Source organism: Schistocerca nitens, chromosome 2 (assembly GCF_023898315.1).
Source record: "Schistocerca nitens isolate TAMUIC-IGC-003100 chromosome 2, iqSchNite1.1, whole genome shotgun sequence".
Classification (NCBI taxonomy): Eukaryota; Metazoa; Arthropoda; class Insecta; order Orthoptera; family Acrididae; genus Schistocerca; species Schistocerca nitens.
The window spans coordinates 664,853,897-664,875,590 of NC_064615.1; the positions used below are offsets into that span (position 1 = coordinate 664,853,897).

Sequence of the window (21,694 nt, forward strand, 5' to 3'; positions counted from 1 at the left end):
ACGAGTAAGCTCTGACGCATTCTAGAGAAATCGTCAGTACGAAGTTTCGATCAGTCGAACAACGAACGAGTTAGTGTGTCTGTGTGGGCGAGAGAATTTTTCCTTCAGCCAAGTGAATTTTGTCAGTTTATAGAGTGAAATTTCGGTGCGATGTCGCTTTTTGGATCGCTGATGGGTGATTTTGAGGAGGACCCTTTCTTTGGGTGAGCATAGTTGTGTAGTTTTTCTAAATAAGTGTGAAAATGTTTGTTTTTAATTGTGTAGTAACGATATGTTGTTTTGTATTCTGGTGGATTGGAGAGCCCATGCCTATTTCACACAAAGTAAAATACGAATTTGTAAGTTCAAAAGCAGCACTAAACCGCAGAGAGAAGTTTAGAGCATTAGTGTATGTGTGTTATGGTTTTCCAAACTGCGCCATTTTACCTTTCATCGGATCACTAAAAGCGTGGAATTTATGCTCGAAATCAAATTCTCGCTTGATTATTAATTTAAAATTAACTTCATGTTTGTGTTTAAAATTTTTTTCAGCAAAAGTATATGATAACTTAATAATTGCCCTTTTCGTTTAGTGTCTGAAGCATTTATTCTGAAGAAAGGATGCGTAATTTCAAATGTGAGCTTTAAACGTTTGAAAAATGAGATTTTTCCAACCGAGCAGGAACCGTCAGGTAATGTTAAATTATGGTTCATTGATTGAGAATAGTAGGGGAAGAAATTCCAAAATATATATACCGGTAACTTTGTTACTGGCGTTCCATGACTCTCGGAAACACGTAATCAGTTTCTAAGTGCAGGTAATATCCTGGATCCCAATTGTTTGTTCCATAAAAGCTACGCCTGCCAGCAATATGACAATGTTTTTAAAATTGTGTGGACCTTCATCCTCGTGCATATTGAAGTTTGTGTGATGGGACTATTCTGCCTTGACAAGTGACGTTACCAACATATTTTTTTGAAATCTGCCGATTTTTAATTTTGTAAATGAATTTAAGTGACTTTATGTTGTACAGGCGGTAACTGCGATGTTTTTGTTGGTATGTTTTGTTTGTGTTTCGTGTATGGTGTTTGTTAACGCTTCCACACCTGAATTTTTGTCGAGATACAATTTTTTTTTACATTGTAATTCTTTTAGGTAAATTTTTAAAATTAAAAAATGGAACAGTTATATGTACACGTTTTCAAAGTATAGTAAGTCCAGTGGGTCTGTCAATGTTTAACTCATTGCAGAGAAAAAAATTAGTTAGTGCATACATATGTGAATGCTTTTTACCCACTCAGTAGAATAAAATTCATCATTTTTATAGTCAACAATGTAGTCTATAGGAAATTATGTTCAGTGCCCTTTTAATTTAAATGAAACTAATGGAAACAGTTCTTTCCCTTGGAGAAACAAAGATGTACATTGCATTCTGGGAATTTGCACCTAGTAGGTGCTGCACTGTTTTCATGAAGTGGCAAGTGTTCTGCTGAATCTCTTCAGGTAGTATAGTTTCTCATCATCACCTTTGAACACGAGTATATGGAGGTGTGACGGATGGTTGGCCTTGTTTTATTGGGAGGGTATCCATCCCACTTAACACCAGAAAACTAGCCTGCCTCGTAAAGAAACTGATAAGTTGGTTTGGCGCTTGTCCTGTATTCCGTCCAACTCTGTACTACAGCAAAATCCAACAGCATGGAAAATAGCTCTGTGTCTGTTCCTTGGATGTCATAAAAATCCTGTAATATGACATCAGTTGATTAGAGAGGTCAACCCCCTCTCATTCTGTGGCTTTACAATCTCAGTGTTCAATTTTGCCAGATTCTCCTTTCCTAGTAAAGTTTCAACACAGAACTACTGTGCTGTCAAACCGTTTCATCAGTATTATGACATTTGTGCTGCATAATTCTTCTGAAAAACCACATTTCTTCAGTTGCCTCCTTGTGTGGCATTAGAGCAGAATTAGCAAGATAATTTAGGCCTACTCTGACAGTTCCGGCAGTGCAAATGTTTTCTTGTGTCAGTGCTTTGAAATTTTGTATGAAGTTGTCAAAATATGTTATGCGCTATTTCCCTTTTTATTCTCTGGGTTGACAGAATTACTGTTGATCCTTGTTCATAGATTCCTGAAACTCTGTTGGCACATCCTGATGAAGAATAAAACTATAAGCCTGCCCACTGTTATAGTATAACATGTACATTTTCATACCCCCTTTGAGTTATCTTACCTTTCACATGCTCTTTTTTTTTAAAAAAAAAAAAAAAAAAAAAAAAAAAGAGCTGTCCTGTAAATGGGATCATTTCCTCAGTTGCTAACTCTTCTGCAACAGGTAACTATAGACTTCTGTTATGCCCATCTGTAAACATGGGCTGAACTTTATAAAACAAACATGTTGTGAACAAGATGCAAATTTATTCTCAGTTGGAAGAATCTCTCTGGCCATATCGTCTTAAGAATAATTGCAGTTTGTGCTGTGTCCTAATAAATTCGAATGGTGGGCAATTTTAGAGTTCCTCTAATTATGTGAAGTTAAACAATGTTTTATTTCTGCAGATGTACTCTGAAGGAAATTGCTTGTCTGTTCAGTTTGTAATGCATATGTGTTCATCAAATCAGTTGTGGTGCTGAAGAGGTAATTGGAAATGTACATACTGAATTAAGTTGAAGGTGAGAATAACTCCCGATCTTCAGTAAGTTGTTCTCAGTCAGAACATGAATCTAGTTTTGAAACTGGGCATTGTCTCCACTTGATGCCCCATTTTTCCAGATAAACTGTTTTTTGTGTCACTAATTTCATTGTTTGTAATTATGACTTTGTTGACCATCACTATTGTCATTTCTAGCACTCCTGAAAGCAAGAGGATTGCTAGTTCTGCAAGATTCGCAGGAGAGCTTCTGTAAAGTTTGGAAGGTAGAAGATGAGGTACTGGCAGTAGTGAAGCTGTGAGGACGGGGCGTGAGTCTTGCTTGGGTTGCGCAATTGGTAGAGCACGCGAAAGGCAAAGGTCCTGAGTTAGTCTTGGTTGGCCACATAGTTTTTAATCTGCCAGGAAGTTTCATATCAGCACACACTCCGCTGCAGAGTGAAAATCTCATTCTGGAATATTGACGATAAGTTTGGGGAAGTGACAGCGCTGTCAAAGGTGAGAAGCCATGCAGCCTTGATTCAGACAGCATCCTCGGCCCAGTCCTGGGCATTACTCGCTTGTGACTGGCTGGATGATAGTCCTGTTCCTGTCAGTCCCCATGAAAGTCGCAACATGGTCCAGAGGATTATTTTCCATCGCATCCTCCTCTTGCAGTCTTACGAGCTCTGTGCCTATCTAGAATGGTGGGTGTTCATTTCATCCAGCGTGTTTACAGGGGACACGGACAACAGGGTTGCTACCGGTGCCTTCGTCTTGGCCTTTGAGGGTTATTCATTGCCTGAAAAGGTCAAGGCAGTGGTTTACCTCTGTGATGTTAAACCATACGTCCTACGTCCCTCCCCCTACATGGTGCTTGAAGCAGTGGAAATTCAGGCACGTCTTCCCGCTGCACTTCCAATGCCACATGTCAAGACTGCGGACATCTACAGCATCCAGACCCTCCCTGTATGCCTCCTCCCACTTGCATCTATTGCGGAGAGCAGCACTCCCCCTGCTCGCCATATTGCACAGTACTCCAAAAGGAGTGGAAAATCATGGAATACAAGACCCTGGACTGGTTGAGTTACCAAGAGGTTAAATGCAAATTTGAAAGATTACATCCCGTTCAGATGACGTCCACATACTTTGTAGCTTCATTACCAATGCCATCACAAGTACCAGTCATACCACACTTTGTGCCACGAACAGTGGGCCCTCCAGGCCTCCAGACTGCACCTGCCTCCTTGGTGGCAGGGCGAAAATCTCCTTCCGTTGCTCCCAAAGTACCTACTTTACGAGCAATTTGCCCGCCCCCCCCCCCCTCCAGCCAGAGAAGCAACAGCCTCCTTACGTGTGGAAGGGTTCCCTTGAGACCCCCTCTCCCAAGGTCTCCACTAATGCCACAACACACACTTGCCAGTGGCTAAAGGAGGTGAAAGCTACTGGGTGAAGATCTTCACGGTATTCCTCTTTGCCTGAAGCTACTTCTGAGACGTCATCCCAGCAAGCCTTAAAAAGAGAAGCGAGAGGGCAAGTAAACAAAGAAGTCTGTTAAGAAAAAGGGCCCTCTGGTGGCCCCAACATGACCACTCCCTACCAATTCTGCACCTGCAGATGAGGTGGAGACCTCAGCGTCCCCTGAGGACATGGATCTCACTGATACCTCATCCACGATAGGAATGGATACAAATACTCAGGTGGTGGCAGCAGGTGACCCTGAGGCGTAACCTGCCTCGTAGCATGCGTCATGCCTTCTGAGCTTCATGATAATGTCATCCTCCAGTGGAATTGTTGCATTTTTCTCCACCACCTGGCGGAGCTACGGCAGCTGTTAAGCTTTACACCCGCTTTCTGCGTTGCTCTGCAGGAAACCTGGTTCCCGGCAATGCAGACCTCTGCCCCTTGTGGCTATAGGGGATATTAAGAGAACCGTAGTGACTATTATAGTGTGTCAGGTGGATTTTGTCTTTCCTGAACTCATTATACAGTGAACCCGTACCCCTTCAAACACCTCTTGAAGCTGTGGCTGTCAGGATGAGGATGACGCTGGAAACAACTGCCTGCAACATATATCTTCCTCCAGCTAGTGCATTACCCATAAATGCATTGGCTGGACTGATTCATCAACTTCCTAAACCTTTCATACTTTCGGGAGATTTTAATTCGTAGGGTGGCACTGCGCTTACTGGTCAAGGCAGAGATATCTAAACTTTCCTGTCTCAACTCGACCTCTTCCTCTTAAATACTGCGGCCCCCACACATTTCAGTGTGGCTCATGGCACTTAACCCAGCCATTGATGTATCCCTCTGCAGCCCAGAACTTACCCCATCTGTCCACTGGAGAGACCACGATGGCTTGTGTGGTAGTGACCACTTTCCCACCTTCCTGTCACTCCCCCAGCGCCATTGTCCCGGACGTCTACCAAGATGGGCTTTAAACAAGGCAGATTGGGAAGCTTTCACCTTTGTTGTCACCATTGAATCTCCCACACATGGTACCATCGATGTGGTAGTTGAGCAGGTCACTAGAACAATCGTTTCTGCAGCAGAAAACGTGTTCCCTTGTTTTTTAGGGTGTCCCTGGCAAAAGTCAGTACCTTGGTGGTTGTCAGAAATCGCTGAGGCCATTAAAGAGCGTCGGTGGGCTCTACAGTGACATGAGTGGCACCCTTCCCTAGAGCACCTAATAGCTTTTAAACGACTCCGTGATAAAATGATGGAAACAGGCATGTTGGGGGAGGTACATCTTGACCACTGGGTGCCACCTGTCACCTTCCCAAGTCTGGACGAATATCAGACGTGTTTGTGGTACCCACACTCAGACAGGTGTTATTGGCATTAGCGTCAATGATGTGTTGTCTACCAATGCAAACGCAATTGCCAAGCACTTAGTTATGCTTGAGCCTCTGTGTCAGAGAATTATCCTCCAGCATTTTGCACCCTCAAGTGGATGGAAGGGAAAGCCCTCTCGTTCACTGAACGTCACAGTGAACCCTATAATTCTCCATTTACAGAATGGGACCACCTCAACGTCCTTGCACATTGCCCCGACACAACTCCTGGGCCTGATCTGATCCACAGCCAGATGATTAAACAGCTATCATCTGACTAATGGTGTATAAAACCCAGGACATCTGGGAGAAAACCAGGAATTTTTTAGACTTCCGGGAATTATTCATTGTTCTAGTTTTCACTTAAATTTTTGTAATTTTGACAGGTAAGAATCGATACTCTAACAAAGGATATTACTGTATCCCACTACTGCAGAATAATACTGCAACAATAAAATGTGAACGAGAAAAAAAATGAAAATGAAAATGAAACGTAAATTGCAAAGGTAATTTGCTATATACAACAAAAAAACACAGTGCTCATACAAGCGTTTGCCAACATCAAAATGTGTCAAAGGCTTTAGGAAAACTGTGCAATGCTTCATAACAACAAATTGCCTCCAATGAGTGTGACATCACAACTGTTTACATTAGATTCATTTTAGCAGTTACAAGCGGGCCCATGCGCATGCACAGTTGAGTGGCGTATGAGTAGTACCTTCTCCCATTTCTGGCTACAGAAATGTGGCTGTTGGCTGTGTAAGCAGTCGCAGCAAGCAGCTAGATGCAACTGGGAAAAATTTTACTGCCGCACCCAAGCTGCCAGATTCACGCATGCACAGCGGGCCCGGATCTATGAGGGATTTTTTTTGGGGGGGGGGGGGCGGCACGAAATTCATTAAGAGGAGAAAAAAAACCTTGTTTCACAAAGCGCCTAGCATCCAGCGCACGTTGGTCTATCGAGTACTCATGATTTTTATGCGCATCCCTGTTGGTTTTTGAACCCACTCTGTAAGTTGATTTCTGAACGAATCATAAGCTGCACAGAGTAGCCGACTCGTCATGGTTCGCATGGCTACCCCCGTCTCAGGGTCGAATCCTACCTCGGGCATGGGTGTATGTGTTGTCCTTAGCTTAAGTTAGTTAGATTAGGTAGTGTGTAAGCCTAGGGACCGATGACATCAGCAGTTTGGTCCCATGGTAAAAAAAAAGAAAGTTGCTTTTGAATGCATGCATAGTGTACATGATGTCTGTCTGGGAATCCTCGTCGCATCTCGAAATAAACTTTCCTGCAGGCAAAAGGGAACCGCTCTATACGAGTGAACGCCAATTGCTATCTGATTATGTTGTTTGGGTTTGCCAATGATCAGCATTGTTATAATTAGGCCTACTAGGGAAATCCATAGATTCAGTCTAGCAGAGTAGAAATAAACAACGAACAGGAATAACAGATGAGAAAGATTACGTATTATCTTCTCGGTGTATCCAGGAAAATGAAATTTTGTCAAATTTTTGGCCAGATCACTACACTAGTAAGGACCAGTTCTACAGTCCCCATCTAGCGGCCACTTAAGTTCTATTCTGGAAGTAGTGCGGAAAATGGTTTGTATGAACATAACACCTAACTGGATAACCAAACCAGTGATTCTGGTAGGGTTAGTGAAGTTGACTGGCGAATAAGTTTTGACAAAGGCAGGAATAGTTCCAGAATTAGTCATGACAAGATTGCTCGTTAGAACGAGGAAGGAAGAGAAACAGGGACATCACACAAATTAGGGAAGAATATGTAGATTCCAAATTTATATAAAAATCTCGTACTACTACTTTTCAATCTCATGCTCTAGAAACTATAGTGTATGAATGAAATGTGAAACTACCTTCTAACACAAAGCTTTTTCCTTTTAGTAGACCTAATAGGCATTTTATGTTGTTCTTCGTAAATTATATTCTGTTGTTTTATAAAAATGACCATTTGTGCCAAAACAGTCTTGTTTATTTGATGTGTGTTACAGTTTCTGCAGTGTTAGAAAGGCCTATTTTGTTTTATCTAGCAGACAGTGACAAAATAGAAACCACACCAGTCTTGGGTACTATTCGTATTAACAGCTTAGTCAGTATTAGACAGCGATATTTCAATTTTTCATGTAGCTAAACATTGGCCGAACTTTGATGAGCTAATAGATTCTGTCGCAGAAAGGAAAGCACGTCATGTAAAGCTGTAGCAACATTAGAGAGAAAACAATGCTAGGAGCTAAGGATTGAAGAAATGTGTACTGTATTGCTTGTCTCTTGTCTTTACTTTTTTTATGTATCCTATATTTAAATTTTATGTAAAGTTATAAGCTAAAGGCAATAAAGAGTGCAAATTTTCTGAAGAGTTCTTGTTCTCCCGATTACAAATAATTCCATCCAGTATTAATTGCGAGTTGTTTGTTTTCTAGAGGGACAGGATGTCATCCAGTACAAAATACACACATTTAAATTCCGCATAGCAAAATACAGTGACGTGCGATAGAAGAATCCTGTGTGAAGAGGGGTGGCACTGCACTCTGGCACACTTAAGGCCAAATAACATGTCTTACATTTCCTCGAACATATATGTTTTATGTATCAGAAAAATTAATTTTTTCAATTTTTGACGTCTTATCTCAAACACTCGGAGGGAGTGGGGGTGGGGGCGCCAGTATCTTAGTATTGCCCCGGTTGGGAAATATTGTAGATCAGAGCCTGATGCACAAAGCAGTCTGATTTATAGTGGGGAAGTGTGTAGTCTCCATGTGACCCGTGTTTACATGTAGTGATTTTCCTGTTTCCTCTTCGTTTACTGCTCTCACAGCAAATGAAAACAAAATGGATTTCTGTGGCCGTGAGCTATCAAGTGAATTAAAATACATTCACATAGTTACGGAAGGGTAATATACGTTATTAGTTTAAGATTTTATTTCCACTTTTCTGACAGCCATGCATTAATCACCTTTGCCTTGTAGAACAGTGAAGCTATTTTTGTCGGTTTGCTAAAGAAACTTGGTTTTTTATTAATCTTTTATGCTGAGACACCCAGTATGTTTGAAGTGTTTAGTTCCGCACTATTGGCTAATTTCAAGTGCACGTTTTCATCTTCTAGCACATATGGCATTATGCCATAATAAAGAATCAAAAATGAGTTAATACAGTACTGGCACTCCAGGAAAATTTACATCCCGAAACCCACACTAAAAAGCTTAATATCAGGTCGAGGCCTACTTCATTTGGAACTTGGACATACGAATGAGCTCTTAAAGTGTGCACTTTAAATGTGCCATTTTAGTATGGTTCACGAAATTCCGATGCCCTTGGCGTATCCTCTGATGTCTTTTTCTTTTATGACATAATGTAAGATCATTTAATGTTTTACATGAACACGGGCTTCCTGCGTCTTGGCAGCTGCCAAAGCACAGTGGCACCCATTATCTGGTGCTCTCTGACTACTGAAACGAACCTATTTCTAACAGGTCGCAGAAAAATATTGCAAATGGTGGTTTGAAAAGCATTACTTTCAAAGTAAATTCCCTTTTATGCAAGTTGAACTATGTGCGAGAATGTTCGATGAATTTCTTAAATCAGAGTGTTTGATGACAAGCCATTTTAGAAGTATTTAGAGCCCAGAAGATGAGACATTCATGTCGCTATTATGAGCATATTGATGTAGTGCTACGGGAAGCTCTCTCTCCTGTGTGGTAGCTAATTTATCTGCGGAAAACTTTGAGGACAAGTCACTGGACTCGGCTAAAAATTTTACTGGCACATTTGTGTGATATATCTTAGTGTAACACGCTTGCACAAAATATCAACATTATATGTGAAAGCTTAGCTTCTCTTGCAGCTTATTAACCTTAGAGACCAATATAGTATGTGAAAGGTTTGCTTTTCTTGTAGCAACACTATGTATATTAATTTTTTGTGTATCCGCGCTACTTAACAGTGATGTTGCTATTAGCTGACTACATCAGGTGTACTGTGGTCTGAATATCTGCTGACATTGGCTGGCAGGATCAGGTGACATGAGCTATGACTGGCTTACAAAAGCACATCACAATCTAGATTACAATGGTACAGAAAGTAACATGCGGTGTTTGGTAGAATTCGAATTTATACTACCGTAATACGAAAATATGCAGGGTACATGTTGCTGCACATCAAAAATCTTTCCAAAAGGAGTTTTCTTCCCTGAGTTTAGTTTTCTAAAGTGCCGGGAAATTCTACGCCCATGTATAAAAACATAACCATTCAAAGGTTTGATAAGTGGGAGGGAAGATATACTGTCACTTAGTAACACGGAAAAAGTATGTTTTCATCTGGGAGAGAGTGTACTTTTAACCAGGAAATCCGGGAAAAATTTGAGAACTTTTTTCCTTGTCTGCGTATACACCCTGTTACTATAAACGACATGTCCTCATCATCTTTAACCTGATCTGGCATGATGACGTCTTTCCATCGCAATGGCGGGAGAGCACCACCATTCCAGTGCTCAAACTCGGTAAAAACCCACTTGATGTGGATAGCTATCAGCCTCACCAACGTTCTTTCTAAGCTGCTGGAACATATGGTGTGTCGGCAGTTGGGTTGGGTCCTTGAGTCACGTGGCCTACTGGCTCCATGTCAGGGCGGCTTAACGCCAGGGTCGCTCTACCACTGATAACCCTGCGTCCCTCGAGTCTGCCATCCGAACAGCCTTTTCCAGATGCGAACACCTGGTTGCTGTCTTTAATGACTTACGTAAAGCTTAAGACACTACCTGGTGACATTATATCCTTGGCACATTGTATGAGTGGGGTCTCTGGGGCCCGCTCATGACTTTTATCCAAAACTTCCTGTCACTCCGTTCTTTCCATGTCCAAGTTGGTGCCTCCCATAGCTCCATCCATATCCAGGAGAATGGAGTCCTGCAGGGCTCTGTATTGAGTGTCTCTCTACTTTTAGTGGCCATTAACAGTCTAACAGCAGCTGTTGGGCCCTCCGTCTCACCCTCTCTGTATGCAGATGACTTCTGCATTTCGTACTGCTGCTCCAGTACTGGTGTTTCTGAGCGCCACCTACAGGGAGCCATCCATAAGGCGCAGTCGTGGGCTCTAGCCCATGGTTTCCATTTTCAGCTGCAAAGTCGTGTGTCACGCACTTCTGTTGGCGTCGTACCGTTCATCCCGACCCAGAACTTTACCTTCATGATGATCCACTCACTGTAGTGGAGACATATTGATTCTTAGGACTGGTTTTCGACGCTCGATTGACGCTTCTTCCTCATCTTCGTCATCTTAATCAGAAGTGCTGGAAGCACCTCAACGCCCTCCGTTGCCTGAGCAACACCAATTGGGGTGCAGATCACTCTATGCTGTTGCAGCTTTACAGAGTCCTTGTCCAATCTCAAATTGACTATGGTAGTGTGGTTTATGGTTGGGCAGTGCCTGAAGTGTTGCATTTCTTTGACACTGTGCACCACTGAGGGGTTCGACTAGCGACAGGAGCTTTTAGGAAGAGTCCAGTGACCAGCGTATTGGTGGAGGCTGGGGTCCATCCATTGCAGATAAGTCGTGCACAACTGCACGCCAGTTACACTGCACACATTCGTAGTTGTCCTGAGAATCTGAATAACTGTCTCCTTTTCCCGCCCGTGGCGATCCATCGCCCACATCGGTGGCCCAGGTCGGGGCTAACGATCGTGGTTCGCGTGCGGTCCCTTCTCTCCGAACTGGAGTCCTTCCCTATACCACCTCTGCTTGCCGTCAGTTCACGTACACCTCCATGGTGTACACCTCAGCCGCAACTTCGTCTGGACCTTTACATGGCCCTAAGGACTCAGTTAACCCCGCCGCTCTCAGATGTCGCTTCCTCTCGTTCCTTGACTTTTTCCGTGGCTCTGACGTGGTTTACACCGATGGCTAATGGTCACGTAGATCTTGCGTATGTTCATGAAGGGCATATTTAACAGCACTCCTTGCCATATGGTTGCAGTGTTTTCACAGAAGAGCTATCGGCAATATCTCGTGCTCTTGAGAACATCCGCTCATGCTCTGGCGTGTCATTTCTCCTGTGTACTCAACCAGTGCTACCCTCTCCATCCTCTGGTGGCGTCCATCCAAGAGTCCATTTGTGCCCTGGAACGATCCCATCGTTTGTTGGTGTTTGTGTGGACCCCAGGACATGTCGGAATCCCAGGCAACGAACTTGCCAACTGGCTGGCCAAACAGGTGATGCGGGAACCGCTTCTGGAGATGGGCATATTCGAAACTGACCTGCATTCTTACACCGCAGGGTTTTCAGGCTTTGGGAGACGGAATGGCATAACAGTATGCACAATAAGCTGCCCGTCAATAAGGAGACAACTGTGTGCAAGTCATCCCTGTCATCTGACAGGGAATAAAGTCCTCTGCCAGCTTCACATTGTCCATACATGGCTAACGCATGGTTAACTACTCTGTTGTGAGGACCCACCTCTGTGTCGCTGTGGCTCCCAAATAAGTTGTCCACCTCTCTGGACTGCCCACTTATAGCCACTCTTCGGCAAACTTTTAACTTTCCCAGCTCCCTGCCTTCAGTGTTGTGCGATGATGCCTCAGCAGCAGCTTTAGTTTTACATTTTATCCCTCTGTGTCCTCCACCCTAGTAATTTTAAGGTGGAAGTTTAAATGTGTTGCTCGGCCAGCCACTGTAATCTGCTTTCTTGCTTCACCATCTTCTGTTTCTAGCGTCTCTATTTTCTTGTCCTCGTTTGTTCCTTTTAGTGTTCATTGCCTTTCCTTCGTTCTTGTGGTTTTTCCTTTCTTTTCGTTTTGTGTTATGTCTTGTCCGTTTTATTCTCACACTAGTGGCATTGTTTTATTAGGAACAAGGAACCAATGACCTCGTGGTTGGGTCCCTTCCCCCATCTTTTAAACCAACCAAAATCCATGAGTTCAGTGGAGTGCCCCATTCTGCTCTGTGTCTAATGACTACTGAGGTTGCTGATATGGAGTACTTGGCAGTAGGTGACAGTGCAATGCATTTAATATGAAAACTGTGTATTTGGGGGTGTCCAGATACTTTTGATCATGTAGTGTTGAAAAAGCTTATATTGTAGAAAGTGTTTAATTTTTCCAAATTTTATGCTAATTACACAGCTAGGGCTGTTGATAAAGTATATTACAAGATAATCAAACAAAGGAAAATCCTGGATGGAATGTAACAATATTATGAGTAGGAAAGTTGCTACTCACCCTGCTGAGTCACAGATAGGCACAACAAAAAGACTCTCACAATTAAAGCTTTCGGCCATTAAGAACTTCGTGAACAATACTACACACACCCACACAAGAAACTGCAGTCTCAGGCAATTGAAACAACACTGCTAGCAGCAGCACCAGTGCATGATGGGAGTAGTGATTGGGTGGGGGTAAAGAGGTGGCTGAGGCGAGGAGGAGGAAGGATAGTATGGTGGGGGGAGGGGGGGTTGTACAGTGCAGTGCTGCAGGTTAGACAGAGGCAGGGGAGAGGTGGGAAGGAGGACAGGGAAAGTAGTGGAAAAAGAGAGAAATAAAAAGGTGGTGGTGGTGGTGGTGGTGGTGGTGGTGGTGGTGGTGGTGGTGGTGGTGGTGGTGGTGGTGGTGGTGCGAAGGAGCCACTGGCACAGGCTGTGAAGCAGTCATTGAAATATAGGATATCATGTTTGGCAGTGTGTTCAGCAACGGGGTGGTCCACTTGTTTCTTCGCCACAGTTTGTTGGTGGCCATTCATGTGGAAAGACAGCTTATTGTTTGTCATGCCTACATAGAATGCAGCACAGTGGTTGCAACTTAGCTTGTAGTCCACATGACTGGTTTTACAGGTAGCCCTTGCCGTTTGATGGGATAGGTGGTGGTGGTGGTGGTGGTGGTGGTGGTGGTGGTGGTAGGAGGAGGATGTATGGGACAGGTTTTGCATCTAGGTCTATTACAGGGATATGAGCCATGAGCTAAGGGATTGGGAGCAGGGTTTGCGTAAGGATGAACAAGTATATTGTGTAGGTCTGGTGGATGACAGAATACCACTGTGGGAGAACATTTCTCATTTCAGGGCACGAAGATAGGTAATTGAAACCCTGGCAGACAATGTCCAGTCCTGGGTGGTACTGAGTTCAGAGGGGAATGCTGTTTTGTGGCTGGACAATTGGACTTTGGGAGGTGGTAGGAGACTGGAGAGATAAGGCACAGGAGATTGGTTTTTGAACGGGATTGGGACGATAATGCGGTCAGTGAAGACTTAAGTGAGACCTCTTGGTATATTTAGAGGGGGACTGCTCGTCACTGCAGATGCGATGACCATGGGTGGCTAGGCTCTATGGAAGGAACTTCTTGGTATGGAACAGGTGGCAGCAGTTGAAGTGGAGGTATTGCTGGTGGTTAGTGGTTTTGGTGTGGACAGAGGTACTGATGTGGCCGTCTTGTCAACATCTAGGAAAATGGCTTGTCACGTTAAATAGGACCAGTTAAAGCAAATGGGGGAAAAGTTGTTGAGGTTCTGGAGGAATGTGGATACATTGTCCTCACCTTCGATCCAGATAGCAAAGATGTCATCAATGAATGTGAAACTGGTGAGGGGTTCAGGATTCTGGGTTTTAAGGAAGTATTCCTCTAGATGGCCCGTGAATAGGTTGGCATAGGAAATGCGGGTGCCCATAGCTATACCACATATTTTTTTGTAGATAACGCCTTCGAAAGAGAAGTAATTGCGGGTGAGGATATAGTTTGTCATGGCAACTAGGAAGGAGGTTGTTGGTTTGGGATCTGTCAGGTGTTGGGAAACGTAATGTCCAATAGCGGTAAGGCCATGGGCATTAGGGCTGTTAGGTTACAGGGAAGTGGCATCAATAGTGACGAGCAGGGCACCATGTGGTAAAGGGACAGGAACTGTGGAGAGTTGATGGAGGAAATGGTTGGTGTCTTTTATATAGGAGGGTAGGTTCCGAATAATAGATTGAAGGTGTTGGTTTACAAAAGCAGAGATTCTCTCATTGGGTACACAGTAACCGGCCACAGTGGGGTGTCCTGGGTGGTTAGGTTTATGGACTTGGGAAGCATGTAGAAGGTAGGAGTGTGGTGAGTGGTGGGGATGAGTAGAGAGATGGACTCCAGGAGAGGTTCTGGAATGGGCCTAAGGATTTGAGTAGTTACTGGAGATCCTGCTGGATTATTAGAATGGGGTCACTGAGGCATGGTTTGTAAGTGGAAGTACCTGACAGCTGGTGGAGTCCTTCCGCCATGTAATACTTGCAGTTCAAAAAAAAAAAAAAAAAAACAGTTGTGCAGCCTTTGTCCACAGGTAGGATTATAAATCAGGATCAGCTTCTAGATGATGGACTGTTGTTCTTTCTGTGGATGTAAGGTTAGTTAGCATGTTGAGGGATTTGGGGAATGGTGAGGCAAGGTTTGAGGTTAAGAAATTCTGGGAAGTTAACAGGGGGTGGTTTGGGGGCAGTGGGGATCGGTCGCGGTTGGCTGGAGGAGTGAACTGAGTTAGGCAGGGTTCAGTACTGGTCTTCGGTTGAGCCTGACTAGTAGGGTTGGTGGTAAAAAAGTGTTTCCACTGTATGGACCGCGAGGGGATATGGTCTTAAACAAGTCCAGCATGACTGAATTTGGAAGTGGGGCGAAAGGTGAGGCTTTTGGAAAGGACTGATATTTATGGGGGCTAAGGCTTCTAGAGGAAAGGTTCATGACTGTTTTGGGTCTGTTTAGCTTCTGGTTTCCTTGTGGTACTGAGAGGCGGTTTTGGAGGGTGGGGTAAATATAGTAGGTCTGCGAGACAGGGTTTTTCATCTGAGAGGATGTGGGGATGTTTGGAGGTTGTTGAAGATGTGGTGGACAGTGGTACTCGAAGGCAGGAGTAGGAAGTGAGCAGCATGGAGAGCTTTTTGAGGTGGCATTGTTCATGTTGCTCTAGTTTCTGCAGGGTAAGAGTTTCAGTGTGTCTTATAGGTTCCAGGAATTTGGGATTGCATAGCAGAATTTTGCAGATGGAGAGAAGGTACTGCAAGGTAAATTTTTTCTATTACCATCAAATTATGTAGACTCTTGTAATGGACTAAGTGGGGTTGAAAAATGCCTTTCAATGTAAGCTGTTGTAGAAACAATGCATGTAGGTTAGTTTTCAATAAAATAGAAATGTTGAACATATTTTAGTTTTTGAAAATTTGGTTTTTAATATTCAGTAAAGCACTTTAATACCACAAATAGAAACTAAAACATAAGTGTGCTTCTTTTCTAGTGATAGTGTTGATATTTTTCAGAGGACTGGCTTCTCATGTAAACAATTACAAACATTATCTTGACAATATGCTTGCTACATGATCTTGTAATCTAGGTGAAACACACTGTTACTTCATTCTCTCTTCAATATTTATTTATCCCCATTCTGAGGCTTAGTAGTTTTCCACATTGTATTTCTTTTCTTGTTTAATCTTGTTCAGAGATGATACTTAGGATCTATTTGTTACTCTGCTAACGGTGTAGCCTTGTTTTCCAGAAGGCAAGAAACACTTTGAAGATTGGGTCCGGGGTAAGAATAGGCCCGAGGTATTCCTGCCTGTCGTAAGAGGCGACTAAAAGGAGTTTCAACCATTTCGGCCTTCCATGTGATGGTCCCCCTTGGGGTTTGACCTCCATTTTTCAAAATTCTACAGAAGTACAAGCCTTTTGGGGAAGGACGCCTTACGTGATGTACCACTGGTCCTCAGTGCACTAAGACCTTGGCACTCAGCATTGTACCGGCGTTGTAACCATACCCACTATTCCTCAAATTGGGCCTAAACGCCTGATGGGTTGTACAAGTTACGCCCATAGTGCGTCCCCATCTGCCCCTACGATTGTGATGGACTTTCCATGGCACCAGAAATCCAGCACGGTAGCCAGCCCGTTGTGGTGGGGTCGTCATGTACCCTCTAGGTTGTAGCCCCCTGACAACACAGGGATCGTACTGCCGATACCTAAGCTGCACCCTCCCCATGTCGGCCAAGGAGTAGATGCCCGTCTCCTTGGGGCATCAGGACTCCCAGCAACGGTCATCCTGCCAGGTGGCCCTTGCTGAGGCTGGGTGGCGCCCGTGGGGAGAGCCCCTGGTCGGAGTGGGTGGTATCGGGGCGGATGTTTCGCAGATGAAACGTCAACATGTATCAGGTCGCTCTGCGGCCGAGTCTTTCAAAAGGAAAGGTACTGTTTCTAGTTCTGGTTCTCCTGCCCTTTCCCCCTTGGCCACTCCCTGGGAGGAGGGACAGCCCCGCCGGCTTGGGGCGAAGTACTTCCCCCGCTATTTGGTCTGTTCTCGAACCGATGGGGGGACGTTCGCCACCTCCAAGCCCATGTTCTTTGTTCAGCACATTGAGGACATCTTCGGGGAAATGTAGGCTCTCAGTAAGATGCGTTCGGGGTCCGTTCTTATAAAGACCACCTCCGCCTCAGTCGGCGGCGCTCCAGGCGTGCGACCGCCTAGGGGACATCCCAGTGTCCATTGTCCCGCATCTGGCACTAAATAGGACGCAGGGGGTTATTTTTCATCGGGACCTCCTGCTGCAATCTGATGAGGAGCTCAGGGCCAACCTGGAGCGCCGAGGCGTGCATTTCGTCCGGCGAGTCCAGCGCGGCCCCAAAGACCGTCGCATTGACACCGGGGCCTTTATCCTCGCCTTCGAGGGGGACGTTCTCCCAGAGAAGGTAAAGGTGATGTGCTACCGGTGCGACATGCGATCTTACGTCCCGCCTCCTATGCGCTGTTTTCGGTGTTTGCGCTTTGGGCACATGTCGTCACGGTGTGAGGCTGAGCCCCTTTGTGGTGATTGTGGGCGTCCTCTTCGTGAGGAACATACATGCACCCCACCACCTCTGTGCGTTAATTGTCCTGGCATCCACTCGCCTAGATCCTCAGACTGCCCCGCATATCAGGAGGAGAAGAAGATACAAGAACTCAAAACTTTGGATCGTCTCTCTTATTCTGAGGCCAGGAAGAAGTATGACCGCCTCCATCCCGTGCCGTTGACCACTTCGTTTGCCTCAGTTGTGTCCACTCCTTACGCGGTATCCTCACCCCTATCCTGTCCCCCCTCCGCCTCCTCCCCCCATCCGGGGTCTCTGCCTCTGCCTCCCAAATCCCTCCCTTCCAAATCCTCCTCCCCCGTGGCCCCCGCCCCCTCTGTCCCAGGCACGCCCCCCCCCCCCCCTCCCGCCGCCTGAGAAGCGATCCTCTTCTCAGGCGTCCATCGGGGAAACGTTCCGGACCCCAGCTTCCGAGGTCCGGCGTTCCAAAACGGACCCTGCGCGTGAGGACCTTCTTAGTGTCCAGCCCACCATCCCTGCGCCTTCTCGGACTTCCAAGAAGGCCTCCAAGAAGAAGTCTCTATCCCCCTCTCCACCCCGGCGCATTTCGTCTGACGCTCCATCTGTGAGTCGCTGGTCCCGGCCGTCCTCAGTTTCGCCGGGACGCTCTGCTGCCAGGCACTCAGCTGGCCTCTCGTCGGCAAATGATGCTGCCCCTCCTACACAACCAGGGACAGCGGCCGCAGCTGGCAACGACTCGATGGACCAGGATCCGCCTCCCGCCGGTTGTAGTGTTGTTCCCTCGAAACCTGGCCCTCCGCGGCCGTCGAGGTGACCAGCTCTTTCCCCTTCTCATTCCCCCTCTTTTTTGACTAGCGATGGCCTTGTTACATTGGAACATAAGAGGTATTCGATCTAATCTGGAGGAATTACAACTGCTCCTCCGCCTGCACTGTCCGCTCGTCCTTGGTCTCCAGGAAACCAAGTTGCGCCCGACTGACCGTATTGCCTTTACCCACTATACCTCGGAGCGGTATGACCTCACCCCTGTGGACGGTATCCCAGCTCATGGTGGGGTCATGTTGCTCGTTCGGGACGATGTCTATTACCATCCCATCCCAATGACCACCCCACTCCAAGCAATAGCTGTCCGTATTACTCTTTCTGCTTTTACTTTTTCAGTTTGTACCATCTACACTCCATCGTCATCTGCTGTTAGTCGGGCTGACATGATGCACCTGATTGTTCAGCTTCCCCTGCCGTTTTTATTGTTTGGCGACTTCAATGCCCATCATCCCCTTTGGGGCTCTCCTGCATCCTGTCAAAGAGGCTCACTCTTGGCGGATGTCTTCAACCATCTCAATCTTGTCTGCCTCAATACTGGCGCCCCGACTTTCCTCTCGGACTACTCATACCTACTCTCACTTGGACCTCTCGATCTGTTCTACCACTCTTGCCCGTCGGTTCGAGTGGTATGTCCTTTCTGACACCTATTCGAGCGACCACTTCCCCTGTGTCGTTCGTCTCCTGCACCACACCCCATCCCCACGTCCTTCGAGCTGGAACATACCGAAAGCTGACTGGGGACTTTACTCCTCCCTGGCGACCTTTCCGGACCACGATTTTCTCAGTTGTGACGGTCAGGTCGAATACCTCACGGCTGTTACCATCAATGCTGCCGAACGTTCCATTCCTCGTACTACCTCTTCTTCACGTCGCATTTCCGTCCCCTGGTGGAATGAGGCTTGTAGAGACGCTATCCGTGCTCGACGACGTGCTTTACGCACCTTTCGCCGCCATCCTACGTTGGCGAATTGTATTGGATACAAACGACTCAGAGCGCAATGCCGTAGAGTCATCAAAAACAGGAAAAAAGCTTGTTGGGCCTCTTTCACCAGCTCCTTTAACAGTTTTACTCCCTCTTCTGTCGTATGGGGTGGCCTGCGCCGGCTGTCGGGCATTAAGGCCCACTCCTCGGTACCTGGCCTGACCTCAGGTAATGAGGTCCTCGTTGATCCTGTGGCTGTCTCCAACGCCTTCGGCCGGTTTTTCGCGGAGGTTTCCAGCTCCGCTCATTACCACCCTGCCTTCCTTCCCAGGAAAGAGGCAGAAGAGGCTCGGCGACCTTCCTTCCGCTCGCTGAATCTGGAAACTTATAATGCCCGCTTTACTATGCAGGAACTCGAACGTGCGTTTGCACTGTCCCAGTCCACTGCTCCGGGGCCAGATGCCATTCACGTTCAGATGCTGGCACACCTTTCTCCGGCGGGCAAAAGCTTCCTTCTTCGTACCTACAATCGCGTCTGGACCGAAGGTCAGGTCCCCACGCGTTGGCGTGACGCCGTCGTTGTTCCTATACCCAAACCCGGGAAGGATAGACACCTTCCTTCTAGTTACCGCCCCATTTCTCTTACAAGCTGTGTCTGTAAGGTGATGGAGCGCATGGTTAATGCTCGGTTAGTTTGGATTCTTGAATCTCGACGGCTACTTACCAATGTCCAATGCGGTTTTCGTCACCGCCGCTCCGCTGTTGACCACCTTGTGACCTTGTCGACATTCATCATGAACAACTTTTTGCGAAGGCGCCAAACGGTAGCCGTGTTCTTCGATTTGGAGAAGGCTTATGATACCTGTTGGAGAGGAGGTATCCTCCGCACTATGCACAGGTGGGGCCTACGCGGTCGCCTGCCCCTTTTTATTGATTCCTTTTTAACGGATCGAAAGTTTAGGGCACGTGTGGGTTCCGTATTGTCCGACGTCTTCCTCCAGGAGAACGGAGTGCCTCAGGGCTCCGTCTTGAGCATAGCCCTTTTTGCCATCGCGATCAATCCAATTATGGATTGCATTCCACCTAATGTCTCAGGCTCTCTCTTTGTCGATGACTTCGCGATCTACTGCAGTGCCCAGAGAACATGCCTCCTGGAGCGCTGCGTTCAGCGTTGTCTAGACAACCTATACTCGTGGAGCGTGGCAAATGGCTTCCGGTTCTCTGAAGAGAAGACGGTTTGTATCAACTTTTGGCGATATAAAGCGTTCCTTCCGCCATCCTTACATCTCGGTCCCGTTGTTCTCCCATTCGTGGAAACAACTAAGTTTCTAGGGCTCACGTTGGACAGGAAACTGTGTTGGTCTCCGCATGTCTCTTATTTGGCAGCCCGTTGTACACGTTCCCTTAATGTCCTCAGAGTTCTTAGTGGTTCATCTTGGGGAGCGGATCGCACTGTCCTGCTTCGCTTGTATCGGTCCATAGTCCGATCGAAGCTGGATTATGGGAGCTTCGTCTACTTGTCTGCTCGGCCATCCCTCTTACGCCGTCTCAACTCCATCCACCATCGGGGGTTACGTCTTGCGACCGGAGCCTTCTACACTAGTCCTGTCGAGAGTCTTTATGCTGAAGCTGCCGAATTACCATTGACCTACCGGCGCGACGTACTGCTGTGTCGGTATGCCTGCCAGCTGTTGTCTATGCCCGACCACCCCTCTTAAGAGTCGTCCTTCGCCGATTCTCTCGACCGTCAGTACGGGTTGTATGTGTCTGCCCTGCTGCCCCCCGGAGTCCGCTTCCGTCGCCTGCTTAGACAATTGGATTTTGCCCTCCCTACCACCTTCAGAGAGGGTGAGAGCCCGACACCACCTTGGCTCCAGGCTCCGGTTCATATTTATCTCGACCTCAGCTCACTCCCGAAGGAGGGTACTCCGGCTGCAGTGTATTGCTCACGGTTTGTCGAACTTCGTGCTTGACTTGCCGGTCACACCTTTATTCACACCGATGGCTCCAAAACTGACGATGGTGTTGGCTGTGCCTTTGTCGTCGGGTCCGCCACCTTTAAATACCGGCTCCTCGACCAATGTTCCAGCTTTACGGCCGAGCTTTTTGCTCTCCATCAGGCCGTTCAGTATGCCCGCCGCCACCGCTATTCATCGTATGTACTCTGCTCTGACTCACTCAGTGCTCTTCAGAGCCTTGGAGCTCCCTATCCGGTCCATCCCTTGGCTCAACTGATACAGCAGTCCCTCCATTCTTTCGCTGACAATGGTTCTCCTGTCAGCTTTCTGTGGGTTCCCGGACATGTAGGAGTGCCTGGGAATGAGGCTGCGGATGCTGCAGCCAAGGCTGCAGTCCTCCTGCCTCGGCCAGCCTCCCATTGTGTCCCGTCATCTGACGTTTTTGTGGATGTTTGTAAGAGGCTTGTGTCGTTGTGGTGGGATGCTTGGTCATCGCTCCAAGGAAACAAGCTCCGGGCAGTAAAACCGCTCCCAACTGCTTGGACAACCTCCTTCCGACCATCTCGGCGAGAGGAGGTCCTTCTGATCAGGTTGCGGATTGGGCATTGCCGGTTTAGCCACCGCTACCTGCTCTCCGGTGACCCAGCCCCACAGTGCCCTTGTGGTCAGGCATTAACAGTGCGCCATGTTTTAGTGTCGTGTTCCCGCTTTAGTCAATCTCGTGTTGTCCT

At 46.6% G+C, this 21,694-nt stretch overlaps 1 protein-coding gene across 3 annotated transcripts in view; it reads left to right on the plus strand.

Moving 5' to 3' along the window:
* Positions 1-16: 16 nt before the first annotated feature.
* Positions 17-21,694, plus strand: part of LOC126236781 (myeloid leukemia factor) — a 140,686-nt gene continuing 119,008 nt past the window's right edge. For all 3 annotated transcript variants that reach the window (XM_049946361.1, XM_049946359.1, XM_049946360.1), the window contains exon 1: positions 17-203. In XM_049946361.1, the coding sequence (XP_049802318.1) occupies positions 151-203 (53 nt within the window). In that variant the 5' untranslated portion in view covers positions 17-150. The remainder of the gene's footprint in view (positions 204-21,694) is intronic.